A 19,347-nucleotide genomic window follows, 5' to 3' on the forward strand; every position below is an offset into this window, starting at 1 on the left:
ATATCAAGGTGTTTTGTTACCGAGCTTCTTGGTGTTGAGTTGTGATACGGTTGTTCAAGGAGTGATGTTGAGATATGAGTGAACAAAGTTTCAAAGTTGTCCGGTCAACACTCCGTCTAAGCCACCGCCCTCTGCGGCTCTGCAACTTAGGGGACAGTCACGAACGGTGCATTCAATCTCTAGGTTCGAGAGACGAGAATGCGGAGGTCCCGAGTGGATGTCTTCACGTCAGAAGAATAAGAATTAACAGGCACCTTAGCCATGCCTGGTTGGCTTGGTTCAGATGTATCAGAGACTTGTAGGGGAAAGTGGCTCTTTGATTGGCAAGAGTTGACTGAGAAGAGTATCGTGATCTTGAACATGGGCGACTTCTGGCGGATCAGTCCAAAGGACTCCAAGTCGCTCTAGTAGACTGCGAAGAAGACTGTCCAGCAGAACACGTAGCAGTTACGGGGGGTAAGGGAAGAGATGGAACATAAGTTGAGTGACAGCTGTTCCTCCGCTGAAACATGTCAACGCCAGTCCTGTGAGCGCCAGTGAAAGCGAATCTCGGCGGGGTGAATGGCTTCGTGTTTGTCGCATCAGCAGGCAAGTTCACGTGTCAAGTTCGCCCACCAACCAGGGCCAAGAGTCACTTGGAGAATACGTAAAAGACCAGAGAAAAATCATGTCTGATTTGAAAAAGGATCAAGTGATGACCGGAACTCCGTAATCCCTATGCCCATGCCTGCTTCTATGCCAGTGGTATCATCCCATACTCCCGTTCAGTCTTCTACCCCTTCCATTCATAATCTTTGGCTTGCGTTATAGAGCCATACTGGCCATGACTGGGCGCCCCATACCTCAGGTAAAGGCAGTGGTAGGTCGTTGGCTGGGACACTCTGTCCCGGGAGGGATGGTGGACGGCAGGGGTCGAGCGTACGGATGGATACTACCGTCCCAGCTGGGACTCCAGTACCCGCAGTACTCCGAGCTCCAAGCCTTTGCCCTCTCTGCGATGGTCGAGTGAATGGTGGGCTATCTTGTTGTTAGGGTGAAGTGTTGAGTTGGTGGAAGGGGTCTTACAGGAGGCGAGAAGTAGGGACGGTCTTGGAGCCTTAGCTCCTTGAACTTGGCGAGGAGTGACAAGGAAAGTTGGTCCTCGAGTCCGAGACTCTTGAGTTTGATCAGAATCTCTTCGTCTGACCCGTATGTCGAATCTGCGTTCTGGTGCTGTTGTCGCTGTTGTCGCTGCTGCTCCTGCAGCGGCTGAGCAGTGCTCGTCTTGGGTTCTTCAGTCGACATGGTTGTTCGTTTGGATGAGGAGGAGAAGAAGTGGTCGAGAAGCTAAAGACGAAAGAATTTAAAGATGAGAGAAGTTGAAGTATTAGTGGGAACAGTAGCAAGAAGCTAAGGACTGTGTCTTGGGTGATGTTCTCGTGTGGATGAGACGATGATGCAGAGGGGGAGAGAAGAAGGGAAGAAGGGGGACAGAAGGTGGGTTTATATGGACGAAGGAGAACGAAAAGAAAGCTAAACAATACCCTATTGTTCTGTTGAGGTTGCTATTGTAAACAAACCGAAGTAAATGTGAGGTTTATCCTGATTGTACCTTTTTTGACCGTGATTCATAGCCTCACATTCAACTCAAATTTACCCGTTTGGGACGCAGGCGGCGACCATCACTGGCAACACAGTTTAACTGTAACCTAATAGGAACTGCCAAGTACAGAAGCTTGTATAGAAAAGACTATGTATAAATAATAGCGAGAACACTCGTTTGTATGCACATGATCTAAGCAGGAGGCAGAAACGACGCAAACAAACCCCCCTGGATCGCAGCGTACATGGTGATGAAGACGACGACGCCGTAGCCCAGACTTGATCTCTTCTTGTTCATTAGGCATGAGGCTACCCACCAGTACCATGCCGGGTAGCCGGACGATAGACGGCTGATGATCTGGACGTGGTAGGTGGTGATGGCCAGGACCGCGAGTAGAGTCTGCATGCCCGCCAGCGTGCGAACTAGAATTCGGCCCTGTGAGTCTGTAGTTCTGAGGCTTAGGTTTGACTCGCTCATTAACTCGGTGCCAGATTTTATGAGCAGCGTGAGCATTGGAGCTGCGAGGAGGAAGAGAGGGATCTGGTTGGGAGTCCAGTACTTGAGGAAGCCAACGTCCCTGCTCAACAGTTAGAAACGGTGCAGCCGCAAGAGTATAAGACTTACCAGTATTCTTCTTGAACGAAAGTGTAAATGCTCGGCATGAGACGCACACACCAAGGTCGCAGCTCCCCTTCCACATTGCAGTATCTCATCCATGCAATCACCTGCGGCGCAAAAAACCCGGCCGCGACGAGAATACCACCGATAACAGGCGCAATTAGTCTCAAAACCTTCGAGATGGTGAAGCCGTTGGTGAGCGCCAAAAGGTTCCTGATAGCTTCGACGGCAAACAGGATGCCGCCAAAGAGCCCGTTGCTTCGAAATGTTGCAGAGATGCCGTATGCTAGACCGGCTCCTACAACGGCGACGTTTCGTTGGAGAGAATCGGGACCGTTCTTGAAGCCAATGGCAAAGAGGAGGTTTCCAATAAACGAAAGACACGAAAACGTGCTCTCGGCGTATGGTGCTGACAAGAACAGTCCCGCCGGGGAGAAGATGTGCACAGCAGCCGCCAGGAACGCAAGCCTCCGGTTCCCAAAGAGTACGACAGTGAGTTGATACAGCGCCAACACGGCGATGAGATGCGAGACGTGAGAGACGGCGACGGCAACGGTAGCCTCCAAGGCATCAACACCCAAAAGATGCCTCACACCGCGTACAACGACAGGCAACCCAACACCAAAAGCCCACTCCTGCTCATAAACCTTTCCAACACGTGCATCATGCATAAAATACAAAGCGTCCCACCTCGTCAGCCGCGCAGCGAGGGAAGCATGCCCAGGCGTGTCCTCATGCACAGCCTCGAAAAACAGCGACGTCGACGTGTCGTAGTCTGGACCGACGGATGCGCCGACGGCTATGGAGAGGAGGAGGGCCTTCCAGCCGGTGAATGCGGCTGTTAGGGTGAGGATTGGGTGCGTGGCATGGTCGAGGAGGTTCATTTTTGATTGTGTTGATGAGGTTGGAGGGTTTACGTGGGGTTTTTGACACGTCGCGGATGACATGGTGGTTTGTCTCGGTAGTGGCTGGTCAACCATGAATAAATCCATATACATGTAGAAATTTGTAATAAACTGCAATTGTAGTTATTTATGCATATTTGCTGTTTTTTTGTGTAACAATCTTTACAGGTTGTGGTTTCGCAGTCTTGGTCGTCTGGTCGTAGGTTCGTGGTGCTGGCCTATGAGCGCTTGTCCTCTCATCATCCAACTTGGCTCATACAAACCTTGAACCCACATTGCTTCAAGACATAGACTCTGCATGCCAGCTATCGCTCTGTGGTACAGATCTTACCAGGATACGATAAAGTGTATGATTTTTACTCTTGTTGGAGATTGTTGCGCGCTTACATCAAGAATATATGCTAATGCATCACCAGAGGCTTCACTTTGGCCCACATCACCTTCATCAACCATGTCATCGAGCGGCGACATACCACAAATCAATCCCTCGCGCCTTCAGCCAGGCCAATTCCCGTCTCCAATAGTCCTATCTCCCCTCTCATCCCACAGCCTCACAATCGTCATCCTTCATGGCCGAGGCTTCAACGCCCAAAAGTTCCACGGTCCCCTCCTCTCCTCTATATCTGCAGAGCCAACAACCACCCTCCGAGAATCCCTCTCCCACGCCCGTCTCGTCTTCCCCACAGCACCGCTCGCACGAGCGACAAAGTACCGTCGGTCTCTCATCCATCAGTGGTACGAGGGTACCGGCGATTGGGAGCCCGAGGCACGCGGTGAGATGCGACCCAGCGTGGAGCATATCCACGGGATCTTAAGAGATGAGATTGAGAAGCTGGGGGGCGACTCTCGAAAAGTCGCGTTAATGGGGTTTAGTCAGGGCGGCGCCATGACCTTGGTGAGTTCGTTGCTCTGGGAGGGTGACCCGTTGGGTGCTGTTGTGGTTATGAGCGGCTTTATGCCATTGGCTGATGCCATGATGGACATATTGGACGAGGACACCAAGTCTGAGGCCTCAGCAGATGGTTTGTTCGAAAGAGACCCCGAGGAAGAAGAGACCACGCCGCTACAACGTGCCATTGGCGAGCTACGACAAGAAGCTGAACTCGATCCTGCACCCCCACCAACTTCATACCCCTTCTTGTCTACCCCTGTATTCATGGGCCATGGCCAAAAGGATCAAGACGTGGAATACCAACATGGCCGACGAGCCGCAGAGTTTCTGGAGAGAATGGGGGTATCCGTTCAGTACAACACCTACCCAGATCTGGCTCATTGGTACAACTCGGACATGTTGCAAGATATAGTCCAGTTTCTCGACAGGCACTTGGGACTGTAAATGTCCGCATACTTCCAGGACAATTAGAAAGCAGGAATCTTTAATAACTCATAACATCATGTCATTTTCTCCTATGGAGTATTCTAAATCACAAGCGGCATCCCGCATTTTTCAACCACATCTAAATCTTCTCACCATCGAGGATAACCCTAGCTTCCTCAGAAGTCCACCAACTCACACCCTTCTCACCAGGGTAGAGGTACCGATCCATGCTCTCGGGCTTCATCTCGACACTGTAACCCGGCTCCGTGGGGTGGTGTAGTATCCATCCTTGATAACCGAGGGGTGCAGGAAGTGCTCGTGCAGGTGGTCCACGTACTCGAGCACAGACAACTTGCCAGAGACGACGACGTAGTCGATGGTGCTCAGGTGCTGAGTGTACTCGGGAAGACCGACACCGCCAGAGTGAGGGACGATGGGCACTCCGAACTTCTTGGCCATGAGAAGCACGGCCAACACCTCGTTGACACCGCCCATGCGGCAGGCGTCGATTTGGCACACGTCAATGGCACCAGTCTGTAGAAGCTGCTTGAAGATGACACGGTTCTGGCACATCTCTCCCGTGGCGACACCAATGCCGTAAGGCTTGAGGGCCTCCCGCACAGCCTTGTGACCGAGGACATCATCGGGTGAAGTAGGCTCCTCAATGAACCAGGGCTTGAAGTCGGCGAGCTGCTTCATGTAGTCGATGGCCTCGGGGACGGACCACACCTGGTTGGCGTCGGTCATGAGCACGTTGCCCTTGTCATAACCAATGACCTCGCGAGCAATGCCCAGACGCTTTCGGTCTCGCTCAATGTCACCACCGACCTTGACCTTGAAGTGACGGTATCCGGCGTTGAGGGTCTCCTGGAGTAGGGACTTCATCTTGTCCTCGCCATAGCCGAGCCAGCCAGCACTCGTTGTGTAGGCAGGCACAGCCCTGCTGTTGAGCGCCTCCTCCAGACGCTGAGGCTTGGTGGCCTCCTGCTCCTTGAGCATCGCCACGGCCTCCTCAGGGGTGATGGCATCGGTGATGTAACGGAAGTCGATGCAGCTGACAAACTCCTCAGGGCTCATGTCGGCCACGATGCGCCAGACGGGCTTGTTGAGGGTCTTGGCCCACAGGTCCCAGACGGCGTTGACGACGGCGCCGAGGGCGAGGTGGATGACACCCTTCTCAGGACCGATCCATCGGAGCTGGCTGTCGTTGACGAGGTAGCGCCATGTCTTGCCCCAGTTTGACACGAGGGAGGAGAGGGTCTTGCCCTTGAGGCGCTCGGCGACGTGGTTGATGGCTGCGCAGACAATATCGTTTCCGCGGCCGATGGTGAAGGTCTGGGAGAGTCAGCTATGTCTGCCGTGACTGAGAGTCTACTATTCACTAACCATTCCATGGCCGGTGTATTGTGAGTCGGTCTCGAGGATGCAGTAGGCGGATGAGTAGTTGCCAGCGGCGTTCATGGCATCTGAACCAGTTCCGTCGAGAGACGTGGGGAACCGAACATCGCGGGTCTTCCAGCCGGTAATGGTGATCTCAGCCATGGTTGCTATTCTATCGAGTCGTAGTTGTAGTTGTTACGAAGGTAAAGAGGTCGAGGTGAAGCTCAGTGACGAAGCATGAGCTAAGGTGGGGTGAGCTCCGAACGCGGGGAGGGGTTGAGCTGTGGTCAGAGAGCTGCAGCAGCAAGACGTTGGACCAAGTATCACGATAGAAAAGTCGAGATGAGAGCTGAGAGACGATAATATGTTCAATTGAGCCAGGTAGACCCCAAAGCTGGGCGCGTCATGCTTTATACCCTCCCCTCCGTCTTCATCCCCAGAGCTCATGAGACGGCGCATCGTCTACATGTGGGGAAGGGCAGCATCTAGATGCCATGACGGAGTGTTTTCCGGCCTCTGATTGATGGATAAATCAGTTTCCGCCCATTGAACCCCCATGGGATGAGCTGCTAAGATCAGTCTGTCATGAGTAGAGATGGGGCGGTTACCGGCAAGCTCTCGCTGTTCGGAGAGGCAAAGGACCTCAGGGTTGGCTGGTGAGGCTTGGAGAGCGGCACTGAGATGCCGGGGTTGGGGGTGGCTTTGGGGGACGATGTTAGTGTTGTAACGAAAGAAACTTGTGAAATGACTGAGGACTGCGCCAATTGGGCGCAATGACTTGGCCGTGTAAGTATCGTGAGATGACGGCGCAACGCCTCAAACCCCCGCAGCTGTCCCGCCGCCCCCGCGCATGAATGCTGTCCCCATTTGGTAGCATCACGTTCCCCCCGCGGGAGGAGTTAGATCCGCAATCGGATATCCAGAGAGCCCAGGTTCGGAAAAGTGATTGGATCAAAGGCAAGGCTGAGTTTGAAGAATGTGGTTGCGTCGAGAACCCGTCTGTTGCCGTCTTGCGCATTTGATGGATGGTACTGTAACCCCACCAAGAATTGGGAGGAGTTGCCCCTCATTTCATCTGGCCCTGAGGAGGGGCAGAACAGTGTTGAATTCGGGTGCCGCACAGTTAATCAGCACTGTAGCTGCGTCTTTCTTGAGCCGAGGTATCAGTCAGCGGCTTTCATCCGTCGACCAGTAATATGGCCAAGGTTTCTCAGCAAGGAATTGATGACTCCAAACATTGCTTTTTCATGATTTTGTTGCTGTAACAGTTGTTTATTTACTGAAAATAAAGGGTTGAAGAAACCAAGAAGTCAAAGAATGCACGTGCCGATAAAAGCTGTGATCGGGACCTGACATCTAACCCTCCAACTCAACCTCGACATGGACGCCTCCTCATCAGAGACCACACAAAAGACCTGACCACACCAGAGGCCGGCCAACACCGACGCGTCAAACCTCGAAAGAGCAAGAGACGAGACGATGGAAGGAAAGGAATGGATCCCTTCCCTCGCCTCGCGGACACGTCGGCTGAGGGTGGGTGACGTTTGGTGGGCTGCTTGCTTGCTTTTTAACTGTTCATCTCAAGGGTCCTCCCAGGTCCCGCTGTGTGCACATGACATCAGCCAACCCAACCGACAGTACAGACACGTCCACCAACCCAACCCACGCGACGCGCAGGAAAAAAAGAGCCTGGCCAGGCCGAGGAGGGATCAAGTCAGGAAACTAAACAATCTTTAGTGTGGACGGGCTAGAGTGCATCGGCCTCGGACTGATGGACTAGCCCTCACCGCCAAGCAGGGTGTCATTCTGTGCCTTTTCACCAAATTCTGGAACAAGGACCATCCCTCACTGCCTTTCGTGATGCTCAGACTCTGACTCTTACCCGGACTCGAGCGTCGCGTTACCCGCCGATTCTTGATTGATTCTTGATTTTCTCAACAGACCAACATCAAGTTCAGCACCGCCGATCTAGTACTCGATCGGGCAGAGCGCACTTGGGCACCCCGGTCTTGCTAGGTCTTGAAAGTTGCAACTTGGCGACGCATCCCTGTCCGTCAACGCTTCTCCAGCCACCAAGACGGTGGAAAACCACTGGGGCTCTCGTAGCCCTTGGCCCATGACGTGGGTATTTCGTCCTCCTCGTGGTTGCGTCGATTGGGCTTCCCACGGCACCGACGCGCCTCTACCTGCAGGCCAAAGCCACTATCCAGCTGGTGCCCGCTTCTCGGGTGACGGGCCCATCGATGGAGGATGGAAGCGGTAAGGGCTCTGTAATTACCGAGTACTCAACACTCGGCCCTGCCCTGCGCTGTGGTGCCCTGGCTTGTCTGTCCTGCACTGTACGGCATGGATACATAACAGTCGCAAGCGACCCGTTCTTGTTTTTGCTGCACCTTGCTTTTTCCCTCCCGTCATAAACTCCTTGGTCCTCAGTTCCTGTTTGATTCTCATGGCTGCAATACCCGAGTGTCTCGTCAACTTGATCAACGTCGATTTATCCACTCGGCCACAACCAACACACAACAACTCTTACCCACCAAGGACCTCCTCAACCACGATCCATTGCTATCACCTCGCCTCACACCCAATGCGATATAGTTGAAACCGAACTGTCAGCGAATTTTAGAATTACACACAACAACCATGGAGAACACTCTCACCAGGAGCCAGAGCTTGAAGCCCCCGAGGCGCAAGCTTCAAAAATCGGATCCCAGACTCAAGTCGAAGCGTGGCTCTACAGAGTCCGGCCACAGCCTCGACGGTTCCTTGTACTCGCCAACGCATCGCCGTGTTTCGAACGGCGCTCCCGACCTGAGCGATGCCAAGTGGAATCACTACCTTCGCCCCGAGACCGTGGTTGATCCGTGGTTCTCAGAGCCGGAAATGCCGCCCGAGCCGCGGGGATTCTTTAGAGAGCCGAGAGTATCGCGGGCTTCCTCTCAACGCCAGATCCCCGAGTTTTCGCACCTCACAATCCAGGACCCAGAGAGACGGCCCTCGCTTGATAATTCGTCGATTTCTTCGCCAGCATCATCAGCCTCAACAACATCTACCATGCGACGACAAGCCAAGACGCCCGTCTTCAAGATTGGACAGCTGGAGCAGCACGCCCTGGCACGGAAGGGATTGGATGTGCCGGAAAAGACAACGAGTGTCGACCTCATCGCTGATCAGTATCGGGAGCTCCTTGAATCGAGGGACGGCTACTCCGAGCATTCATTCGGGAACTCTTCCTTCGATAACCACTCATTCGACCATCACTTTGAAGAGCCCGGTCTAGTGCCGCACGATACTCTTCAGGTACCTCGCAGCGATCCGTGGAGATTAAGCCCGTCATCTTCACGCACCAACTCGCCTGCTCCGATAGCCCCCCTTCGCCAGTCGAAACTACGGACTCCATCTGCCGCCACTCGAGATACCAACCTGGCGGCATTTGAGGGTGATACTATTTACTTCAAGCCTTACTCGTTCTCTCCCCCGCCTTCTCCCGACCAGACTCCCCAGTACCGATCAACAACCCCCTCGGGTCACTCATTCCAGGAGAATGTCAGCCTGCAGATCGCTCTCGATCTGCTCACCAGGGAGCTCTCCTCCGTTGTCGCAGGCCGGCCGCAGCACAATGGCCGCGACACGGCAGCGCTGCAGGTCTGGGTCATGATCGAAGCGTACGAGAGGCTACGAGATCAGGTCACGAGAATCGAATCACCAAACGGACGGTGCGAGAAGGTCGGGGCCATGTTTGACTGTTGGTTGGCTGCTCTGTACTCGATCCATTCCTCACTGACGGGCGGGACACTGCCGAACCCGCAAGAGTATGCAGGGCTAGAGGAGGAGGTGGATTAGGTCTTGAGACATGGGCTCATGTGATGCGGTGCCTTGATGGATTAACGTGCTTGGCGTATTTTGGAAAGACGGGGTTGGCGTTTCTGTGTTTTGGGTGTGGTCAATGGGTTGGGAACTGGCGGGGGAACATGAAGCGGTCTGGACGGAAACGGCTGCATATGGGATCGGATCGGATTGGATACTGGATACCTAGTTTAGATACCTAGAGGGAATTTCTTTCTCGAGCAATTTGATATTTGACATTTACACGCATCTGCCGATCGTATCGTCCTGTCCTCGAGATCAGTGGTGCTGTCACGGTGGAGAAAGACGACGCTGGGCACTGCCACATCCTTCGATTTATCGGACGATGAGACACACAAGAATGAGGGATAAAAATAGGGCTATCGTGATCATCCAGTCTCAAAAAGATCGGCTGCATCCGATGTCAAAAAAGAAGAACGATGGTCGTTCCATGTAGATGAGGGCTTTAACTGCAGATGAATGTGACCCTGCATGGTTTGGGCCGCGCTTTGATGCTTGAAAGCCTTGGGGCGGGTCTAGATCTGATGTTTTTTCTTCGCCTTGATCTTATCATGGTCCCCTTGCTTGTTGACCCATGTCTCGTTTGCCATGACGTAGAGGTGTTGTTGGTGAACAGTTGGTTGCGCGTGTCGAAGCTAAGTTGAATGCTCGTACTAATTCTTGTGTAGATTTCAAGATTTCCATAGATTATGATGATAGTCAGATATGATTGACGAATAATTTATATAGTAGTTTAGGTTGAACATCCTGCGCAACACATGCCTTGTCCATTGTTTAATGGTCATCCTAGACGCCCCACTCTAGCTCAACCTCGACCCTTCAACTCCGTGAATTTCGGAGAGTCAACAAGCCACCTCAGGCGCGAATACAGTGCACCACCAGCTCATCAGCCTTGTCGCAAAAACTGTAGAGGATCAATAGCCATGGACGACGACTACGGAGCAGACGAGGAGCTTCTGGCCGCCATGGCTGCCGCAGATCCAACTCCCATCCCGCGCAGGCCCATCCAGCAACCCACGCCGAGCAAGATCCAGCAGCCCACGCCGCAACGCCTCGACAAGGCGCCTCCGTCTGCTTCAGGCGCTGGAAAGGTCGTCCAGCCTACACCGCAGGCTCTGCCTCAGAAGCAGTCCGGCTCAACCATCCTCGTGTCGCCGCGCCAAAGGGGAATCCCGTCTTGACCAGCGTTCGATCGATGCCGTGGGAGTACAGCGATATCCCGGCCGACTTTGTCTTGGGGCTGGGCACTTGTGCTCTTTTTCTGAGGTGAGTCTTTGATCATTTGCGAATGGGATCATGCTAACAGGTCATTGCGCGACAGTCTCAAATACCATCGCCTCCATCCCGAGTACATCTACACCCGAATCCGCAACCTCCAAGGCAAATACAACCTCCGCGTCCTCCTCACCATGGTCGACATTCCAAACCACGAAGCATCACTAAAGGAGCTCTCCAAGACATCTCTCGTCAATAACGTCACCCTGATTCTGTGCTGGTCCGCCGCCGAGGCCGCACGCTACCTCGAATTATACAAGAGCTACGAGAACGCCTCATTTGGCGCCATCCGCGGCCAGCAACCCTCGAGCTACGGCGAAAAGCTGGTCGAGTTTGTCACCGTCCCGAGGAGTCTGAACAAGTCGGATGCGGTCGCCCTCGTGAGCAACTTTGGAAGTCTGAAGAACGCCGTCAACGCGGATGCCGAGCAGCTCGGCATGCTTAACGGCTGGGGCGGTATCAAGGTCAAGAGGTGGACATCAGCAGTCGGAGATCCCTTCAGAGTTAAGAAGGCGGCTAAAAGGGGTGCCAAAGCTACAGAGCGCTCCTCCAAGCTAGATCAGGCACTCCCGCTTTCACGTGTGCCCCTACGAGAAATGACATCGGCCGGGCCGTCAACAGCAAAGGACACGCCAACCTCGGTGGAGCCAGCAGCAAAACAGTTTCAGTTTATGGACAATACAGACGATGAGGATGAAGAGGAAGCGATGCTGGCGGCTGCTATTGAGGCGTCTAAGAAGACAGCTCAGGCGGATGAGGCTAAGCGGGCGAGCCAAGCAGATAAGGAAGACCAGCTTGATGGAGGTGTTGCTGCTGCATTGGCAAGGCTGCGGGAGAGCGGCTGATGACGCCTTCTTTCGTCCGGTTTACAGCTTGGACGTGACAGCAGCCTCAAACGGCATTTTCATCCACGACTCACTAGGCTGCTCATTTTGGCCGGATATAACAGGGCGTGGTCATATACTATTCCAATCTGTCGTCACGGGTATGGAACCGCCAAAGCAATGCCCCTGAATGGTCTTTTCAAAGTCACAGAGACTTAGCCAGAGGACGCATTTCTCAACGGCGACTGCAAACACAGATGGCCATGCCAAAACCTTGCTGGTCGAGGTCTTGAAGGGTTTAGCCCTGCCAACCGGCCACGTTGTTTCGGGTACAGGCCGTGACCCGAAAGTTTACCATCATTCACGCGGGTACTTACATAAGACTTGTTGCAAGTTGAAGCCATCCTAGGTCTGCACATAATGGGCGGTACACAACTAGCCTTTCGCGACAAGACAGGACTTGCTCTGAGCGCCCAATATGATGCACAGTTAGAGGGACGAAGTGTCACTTGTGTGATAACAGTGAACTGCTTCTTGACCAGAATAGGTGATAGATATATGATCGTTTCAAGGGTTGGGCAAGATGAAATTAACTAATCATATATAAATTCATAAGAGCACTTCGCTCATATATTCACCTATGATTATTCTTTCTGTAACGATTCCATGTCAAGCTCGCATCATTGAGGGTATTTCCCTTCATGACCGGCTGAAGGGAAGGACCGATTTCTCGAGGCTTCTCAACTCAAAATAGATGGTACTCAGCGGTTATAAGAGAAGCGTGACCACTATCAAACACACTTTGCATTTGCAACCTTGAAATAAAATCTGTCCTTACCATCCATCTTGGGTTTCTCCCCTTGCACCTTCGGTCTTTTCTCTCCTTCATGTTCACTAACCCACCCACCATTGATAGGCGTTCAAAATGTTCCTTGCTCGAGTGTTCCCCCTAGTTATAGGCCTCGCAAGCTACGCCTGCGCCCTCATCCCCAAGCCTCCTAATTACGAGGGGGAGAATTACAATTATGATTTGACTTACCAGCCCCCGCTCAAGATCTTGGAGGAGCCTCAGTACAGAGACGACTCTGAGAAAACCGATGCCATCGCCGAGGCCTTCCGGCACTCATGGCGGGGCTACTACACCTACGCCTTTCCAAAGGATACCTTGAATCCGTTGAGTGGTACATTTGAGAATGATTTGTGAGTAGCGCGACCCACGATGCTGATACTGATGTTGATACTGCTTGATAGGAGTGGATTTGGTAGTACGGCTATCGAGTCGTTAACCACAGCCATCATCATGGGTGAAAAGACCATCATGGATCGCATCATGTGGTTCATCGGCAGTGCCACTTTTACCGTCACCAGGCTGGTTGCCGAGGAAGTCAACGTCTACGAGGCGACTATTCGACTTATTGGCTCAATGGTCTCGGGTTCGTCTCCCTCAAACCTCGATTCTCGACGCAATCCCGCTTACATGTTGACACACAGCTTATGACCTCCTCAATGGCCCCTATCGAAGATATGCCACAACAAAGTCTAGCCTGAATGCCCTCTTGGACCAGGCAGTCCTCTTAACGGATGTTTTAAAGGTCGCCTTTGGCTCGGACACAAGAATCCCCGCCGGGGGTGTCCTCTTGACGCCCATGATACAGAGGTCAGGACGTCTAGAGACGACCCTGGGAGCAGCCGGCGGCATGGGCGTGGAGCTGGATGGCATCCACCACCGGTCTGGGCTCAAGAAGCTCTGGAAGAACTTTGTCAACGGCTTCAAGGCCCTTATCGGGCAGCCCATCCTACACGACAAGACTATCCCGGGCTTGTTCCCGGACATGGTCAACACCAAGCAGGGTGGTTTCTTCAGCAAACAAGGAGGTTACACGAAGAACACGGCACCCTTCTACCACGGCATGATAAAGCTGCGCAACATGGACTCGAGGCGGTATAACCGGACGGCGGAGCTGTGGGTCGAGTCGGTCGAGGATATGATGAAGCATCTCACTTCGCATCCCATGAACCATCGGAATTTGACTTTTTTGGCTGGTTTCCAGGATGCACAGCATATACCCAGGGCAGAGTTTAGTATGAGCACCTCCAATAACGCACCCCCTTGATCAAGCTAACAGGTGCGATAGCAAGCTGCTCTGCTGGCGCCATGTTCATCCTGGGCGGTGCCACCCTCAGGAGACAGCGCTACATCGACTTTGGCCTCAGAATCGCCGAGACCTGCTGGGCTGTGGCCAACAGCATGCCGTCAGGCCTTCCCCCTCGCGCATTCAAATGGATCGATGCCGAGCTCACAGCTGGCACGAGGCGTAACCCCCTCCCGCCGGTTCACTTCGAAGCATTCGCCAACGAAACGGGTTTCTGGCCTACGCAGCGCTCCTACACTCTCGATTCGGACCTCTTTGAGACCATGTACTACGCGTACCGCATGACGGGAGATATCAAGTGGCAAGACCGCGCATGGGACATGTTTGTAAGCATCAACTCTACATGCCGCGTCTCAAACGGCTTCGTAGGCATAAACGACGTAACAGTGAAAAACGGATACGACCTAGAAGGGGGGCCAGTCCAGGACAAGGACCAGTGGATCAACAAGATGGAGGGCGAGTGGATGTCGCGGACGCTCAAGTACCTGTACCTCATGTTCGCGCCCAACGGGCCCTGGCAGCTGCAGTGGGACGGTGACGGGGCCTTCGTCTTTTCGCACGGCGGCCATCTGATCCAGAAGCCCCTGTGGAGGAGTCTGGACGCCTTTGGGCACAGGAGGCATCCGTGGCTGCCGGACTGGGATGAGGTTGATCCCAGGGTTACAGGTGGCTATCAAGGCACGGAGCATGAGGGCTGAGTGGCATCTACTTGATAGGTCTTTGTGATTTTGGGTTCAGTTGTAATGTTGTATTGTTTCAGTTTAGATATACAGGGTTCAAAGCTGTTGTCTTTATTAAAAGGAGTCTGAAAAGTTGATAAAGCCCGTGATTTGGTGACATGGACAGAGAGGATAGCAACGCCCGATGGCTATGACGGGCGTGGAAGAGAATCTACCAAATCTTTTCGCCAATTTATGTTTGGTTCATCCCATATTTGTAGTGAAATCGTCTGTGGCTTGGATAGCATAGCTATCCAGCACCTTATCAAAGAGGGCAAGGCTCGTCTCACATGGACAAAGAACTAGGAAACGTTGTAACAAATAAAACAAGTGGAAACACTTAGATCCTCCAACAACTATGTTAGCTTTGCAATACTGACAGCAAATGGAGCCAACTTCAGTTTGAATGACGGGTAGTCTGCTGTGTTCCTCATTTTCACGTCGACATTAATTCAGTTAAATACCGTAACCGCCAAAATTTTGTTTAATTATTGAGTAGAGTTTCCTACTAACACATATGTCGTCCCATCATCAAGTTCATGACATAAACTCATCCCATCTAAGAGCCACCCTCACGCTTAGCATACTCCTCCTCCATAGCCTCCTCATACAAACGATCAGCCTCCTTCTCCTCTTCAGTCTTGGGTCTTGTCACACCGGCGCCCGTGTTGGCTCCCGCGCCAGTAGCGACCTGCTCGGTCTGAGTCTCTTGCTGCGGGGTCTGGTCCTTGGTTGTGGACTCGGAGAAGGTAGGGAGACCCATGATTATTGAGAGGCTAGTTTTGTGGTGTTGTGTGTGTTTTGACTGATTTTCGAGATAGAATTCGGTTTAAAAAGGGCACTTTGTTGATGGAAAGTAGAGTTGCTGTTCAAGTGTCGTTGTGAGGACTTCTCCTCTTATACCTCAATGTGGCAAAGCCGAGGTTCTGTGGCGAGTGAGGGTACGTCACCTAACCCAAGTGTGGCTGGAGCTGCCAGGCAGCTTTGGTCCGAGTTGGCATTTGCCACTTGATCAAGCTTGCAGACAAGGTCCGTTAACTAAAGACATTCACTCAGAAGATGATGCAGTGTTTTTCGTCTTGTAAGAGGCAACCAATATGAAACAAGGTTCTGTTAGTACTACAGTATCCAGCACGACAGTGGCTGCGAACAACGTGATTTGCTGTCATGTATTGACCGGCCTTGTCTGCACCATGATGATATCGCCGTGTTATTCCTGAAGGCTTAGTTAAGAAGCTACCCTGATTTCTCCAATTCGTCTTGTTAAGGACGTTCTAGACCACCTATGACGACAACAAGAAAAGCCCCAGCAAGCAATAATGGATCCATTGTTCAATAACATGGCGTCAACATGCACAAACATAAAAAGCCTTGGAGTTTGCCTAATCACAAACTATTCGCAATTGGCCAAACAACTCATCGGAGGCCCTTTGAACGACACATGCCGTGATGACCTCATTCGGCCAGATGGCACAGCCACTCCCGGGTAGTTTAGCGGGGAACGGCATCTCCGCTGTGACTCTGCGGCGAGGCGGGAGGCTTTGATTGTGGCTTTGGTTCCCCGCTGCGGGAACGCAACAACACATTTTTTTTTCTACTCCATACTGTTTGATACCCTGGATTCATTGGTAAAGCAAGGCAATCAAAGGGACCTTTGGGAACCATGTTTTTCTTGTCCCAGGCTTCATTGTCGCGTGATCGGTTAGATGCAGTCATCATGTGCGCTCTCCTTGTCCAACGCAGACATCCATTGCATCCACCACGGAGACTTTATTGAACACGCACAGAGAGAAAGCCCCCATCTTTCAGGCCGTTGATGCATATGTCCCATTGACCAGTAAAGGTCCATTCTGCGCTCAACACGACCCCGTAAGCGCTGCCTAGACTTGGCCCATCGTACATTTTCAATCCCCAAGGCCGTGGATGCCTAGTTTCGCGGGACGCAATAAGACCCAAAAGAGGTCTGGAGCTCGAGATACGGGCTGTGACTCAGGTCGCCGTCTCACCCTTGCGCCCAATCAGAGCCTCCCCCTCGTAAGATGCATCCCTCCCTGTCTCCTCCCCGCCTTGTAGGGCTGGACACGGATGCCTCCTCCGGGCCTGGGTGTATCCATTCTGGCGGACGGACTGCAGGCCGCATCGTCTTATATGCGTTAGATACGATCATGTACTTACATCTCCTACGTGGACAAGAGGTATAAATTCCTCACTTATTTCGAGTTGCACTTTTCCTTCCTCTCTTCTTCTCACAACATCTGCTTCTGCAGTCTTGGTTCTTTCCCCATCTAGTCCTCTAGTCTCTGCCGTAGACTATCTTGGGCAACCCACTACCTCCCAGTGGCGGATATCTTCGACAAAACAACACACCGTGATATCACCACTCTCGCTGCGTTTTTCGTCAGCTTCGTTTATCATGGATAACATCAACGCCTCGGGTCCCGGCCTGGGAGTCCCTGATGTAGCTTTCAAGCCTCAAGTCCCTTTCGCTCTTCTCGACTTTCTCATCCCCGGCTTTAGTGTCTTTTCTTCTGCCATCCAGGCATACCTCGGCATCGACCTCAACATCTACATTCCCCTCCTCCTCGTCATCTCTGGAATCACCTTCGCCTGGACCTACATCAGTGACTATGCCTGGGGCATGATTGAAAAGTATCTCATGTCTGTCGTGCGCATCCGCACCGACGACGAGATCTACAACATCATCATGTCCTGGGTTGCGAGCCAGAAATTCGCCCGAAGCTCTCGCCGCTTCATCGTCAACACAAATATCAACTCCCGAAGTTGGTTCCTCTGGCGCTGGGACGAGGATGAGGACCAGGATGAGGATGGTGACGGTGACGGTTCTCACGGCTCTGCCCCTCGCAAGAAGCCTCTCCAGTACACTCCATCATTTGGCACCCACTTCTTCTGGTATCAAGGTCAGCTTCTGCTTTTCGAGCGTCACGAGAACCGCGAGCAGTCTGGCTTCCTTGTCGTGAGCGAGCGTGAGGAAATCTCCATCTCTTGCTTCGGCCGCAACCCCCGCATCCTCAAGGAGCTCCTCGTCGATGCCCGTGCGCAGTACCTGAAGAAGGACGAGAGCAAGACTTTGATCTACCGCGGTGCCTCTGGCAGCAACGGCGGTGATCCTACCTGGCAGCGCTGCATGACCCGTGCCAGCCGTCCCGTTTCCACCGTCATCCTCAACGAGAAGGTAAAGAAGGACCTCCTTGACGACGTTACCGACTACCTCAACCCAAGCACTCGTCGCTGGTACTCGAACCGTGGTATTCCCTACCGCCGTGGTTATCTCCTCTATGGCCCTCCCGGTACTGGAAAGAGTTCTCTCAGTCTCGCCCTGGCTGGCTTTTTCCGAATGCGCATCTACATGGTCAGCTTGAGTTCCGCCATGGCAAATGAGGAGAACCTGGCGTCTCTTTTCGCTGATCTTCCTCGACGATGCGTTGTCCTGCTTGAGGATATCGATACCGCCGGTCTTACCCACACTCGTGAAGAGGGCAAGGAGGGCGCCACACAGGAAACTGTCGCAGCCCCTGTCGCTCCGGTTGTCCCTGGAAAGGGCGCCGCTGTCCCTCTCCTCCCTGGTAGACTCTCCCTCTCTGGTCTCCTCAACATCCTCGATGGTGTGGCCTCTCAGGAGGGTCGCGTCCTCATCATGACCACCAACCACCTCGAGAAGCTGGACAAGGCTCTCATTCGTCCTGGCCGTGTCGACATGATTGTCAAGTTTGGCCTCGCCGACTCTGGCATGATTTCTTCCATCTTCCGCGCCATCTATGCCCCTTACGAAGGAGAGAACTCTCCTCAAACCAAGTCTGACGAACTCGATCCCGAAGCCGCTCAAAAGAAGGCTGCCTTGGAAGAGAAGGAACGTCTTGAACTGACAGAGCGCATTGAGGCCCTCGCCGAAAAGTTTGCTGCCGCGCTTCCCGAGCATGAGTTCAGTCCCGCTGAGATCCAGGGCTTACTCCTCAAGCACAAGCGGGATCCTGAGGCTGCCATCGCGGCTGTGGATGAGTGGATAGTCGAGACCCGCAAGGAGAAGAAGCAGAAGGAGATTGATGATGCCGAGAAGAAGCGCAAGGAGGAAGAGAAGGCCCGCAAGGCCGAGGCCAAGAGGGTCCGCAAGGAGGAGCGTCGCAAGGCTCGCAAGAAGAAGGCCAAGGCTAAGCGTCGCAGCAACGGCGAGAGCTCTGGTTCTGATTCTTCCGATTCTGATTCTGATTCCGAGTCTGAGAACGAGACCAAGAAGGGCGAATCCAAGAAGGACGAAGCCAAGAAGGACAAGGATGACAAGGCCGAAAAGGCTGAAGAGAAGAAGCCAGAGGCTGAGAAGCCAAAGGAAGAGCCCAAGAGCGAGCCCAAGGGCGATACCAAGGAAGAGACCAAGAATGAGACCACAGAGGAGACCAAGGAGGAGGCTAAGAAGGATGACAAGGAGGATACCGCAGCCAAGAGACCCAAGGGCACCTCTGATTCTGGTTACGACACCCCAGACCAAACCTCATGAACAACTTAACGACCAGCACATCGCGGAAACGCAACTGTACGAGATATAAACGAGAACAAAAAAAGGCCGCTCATGTGGCAGAGCATCATAGGCGTTGGGGGTTGTCATTTTCGCACCAAGTACATCAGTCAATAGTTAGAGTAGCACCTGCAACTCGTCATGTACCTTTCATTACACCAACAGGGTGCAAGTTGTA

General features: G+C 52.9%; 9 protein-coding genes across 9 annotated transcripts; 5 read left to right on the forward strand and 4 right to left on the reverse strand.

Moving 5' to 3' along the window:
- Positions 1 to 843: 843 nt before the first annotated feature.
- On the reverse strand, positions 844 to 1,284 carry MRS44_005883 (uncharacterized protein; the record flags this gene model as incomplete). The annotated part of the gene is made up of 2 exons (XM_046283800.2): positions 844 to 1,017; positions 1,066 to 1,284. The coding sequence occupies 2 exons, from the start codon at positions 1,282 to 1,284 to the stop codon at positions 844 to 846; spliced, it is 393 nt and encodes a 130-aa protein (XP_046140541.1).
- A 490-nt stretch (positions 1,285 to 1,774) lies between these two features.
- Positions 1,775 to 3,084, reverse strand: MRS44_005884 (uncharacterized protein; the record flags this gene model as incomplete). The annotated part of the gene is made up of 2 exons (XM_046274726.2): positions 1,775 to 2,159; positions 2,207 to 3,084. 2 exons carry the CDS (start codon positions 3,082 to 3,084, stop codon positions 1,775 to 1,777), a joined length of 1,263 nt encoding a protein of 420 aa, XP_046140540.2.
- Positions 3,085 to 3,556: 472 nt separating this feature from the next.
- On the forward strand, positions 3,557 to 4,441 carry MRS44_005885 (uncharacterized protein; the record flags this gene model as incomplete). The annotated part of the gene is made up of 1 exon (XM_046279298.2): positions 3,557 to 4,441. The coding sequence occupies one exon, from the start codon at positions 3,557 to 3,559 to the stop codon at positions 4,439 to 4,441; it is 885 nt and encodes a 294-aa protein (XP_046140539.2).
- A 222-nt stretch (positions 4,442 to 4,663) lies between these two features.
- Positions 4,664 to 5,965, reverse strand: MRS44_005886 (uncharacterized protein; the record flags this gene model as incomplete). The annotated part of the gene is made up of 2 exons (XM_046269851.2): positions 4,664 to 5,758; positions 5,810 to 5,965. 2 exons carry the CDS (start codon positions 5,963 to 5,965, stop codon positions 4,664 to 4,666), a joined length of 1,251 nt encoding a protein of 416 aa, XP_046140538.2.
- A 2,481-nt stretch (positions 5,966 to 8,446) lies between these two features.
- MRS44_005887 (uncharacterized protein) lies at positions 8,447 to 9,646 on the forward strand (the record flags this gene model as incomplete). Its single annotated transcript, XM_046269842.2, has 1 exon — positions 8,447 to 9,646. One exon carries the CDS (start codon positions 8,447 to 8,449, stop codon positions 9,644 to 9,646), a length of 1,200 nt encoding a protein of 399 aa, XP_046140537.2.
- Positions 9,647 to 10,593: 947 nt separating this feature from the next.
- Positions 10,594 to 11,790, forward strand: MRS44_005888 (uncharacterized protein; the record flags this gene model as incomplete). The annotated part of the gene is made up of 2 exons (XM_065621563.1): positions 10,594 to 10,799; positions 10,977 to 11,790. 2 exons carry the CDS (start codon positions 10,594 to 10,596, stop codon positions 11,788 to 11,790), a joined length of 1,020 nt encoding a protein of 339 aa, XP_065477635.1.
- A 904-nt stretch (positions 11,791 to 12,694) lies between these two features.
- Positions 12,695 to 14,620, forward strand: MRS44_005889 (uncharacterized protein; the record flags this gene model as incomplete). The annotated part of the gene is made up of 4 exons (XM_046283799.2): positions 12,695 to 12,969; positions 13,021 to 13,202; positions 13,261 to 13,851; positions 13,905 to 14,620. 4 exons carry the CDS (start codon positions 12,695 to 12,697, stop codon positions 14,618 to 14,620), a joined length of 1,764 nt encoding a protein of 587 aa, XP_046140535.2.
- A 580-nt stretch (positions 14,621 to 15,200) lies between these two features.
- On the reverse strand, positions 15,201 to 15,404 carry MRS44_005890 (uncharacterized protein; the record flags this gene model as incomplete). Its single annotated transcript, XM_065621564.1, has 1 exon — positions 15,201 to 15,404. The coding sequence occupies one exon, from the start codon at positions 15,402 to 15,404 to the stop codon at positions 15,201 to 15,203; it is 204 nt and encodes a 67-aa protein (XP_065477636.1).
- A 1,650-nt stretch (positions 15,405 to 17,054) lies between these two features.
- Positions 17,055 to 19,151, forward strand: MRS44_005891 (uncharacterized protein; the record flags this gene model as incomplete). Its single annotated transcript, XM_065621565.1, has 1 exon — positions 17,055 to 19,151. The coding sequence occupies one exon, from the start codon at positions 17,055 to 17,057 to the stop codon at positions 19,149 to 19,151; it is 2,097 nt and encodes a 698-aa protein (XP_065477637.1).
- Positions 19,152 to 19,347: the final 196 nt, after the last annotated feature.

The sequence above is a fragment of the Fusarium solani genome (genome assembly GCF_023522795.1).
Source record: "Fusarium solani strain SB1 chromosome Unknown bctg00000003_1, whole genome shotgun sequence".
Taxonomy (NCBI): domain Eukaryota; kingdom Fungi; phylum Ascomycota; class Sordariomycetes; order Hypocreales; family Nectriaceae; genus Fusarium; species Fusarium solani.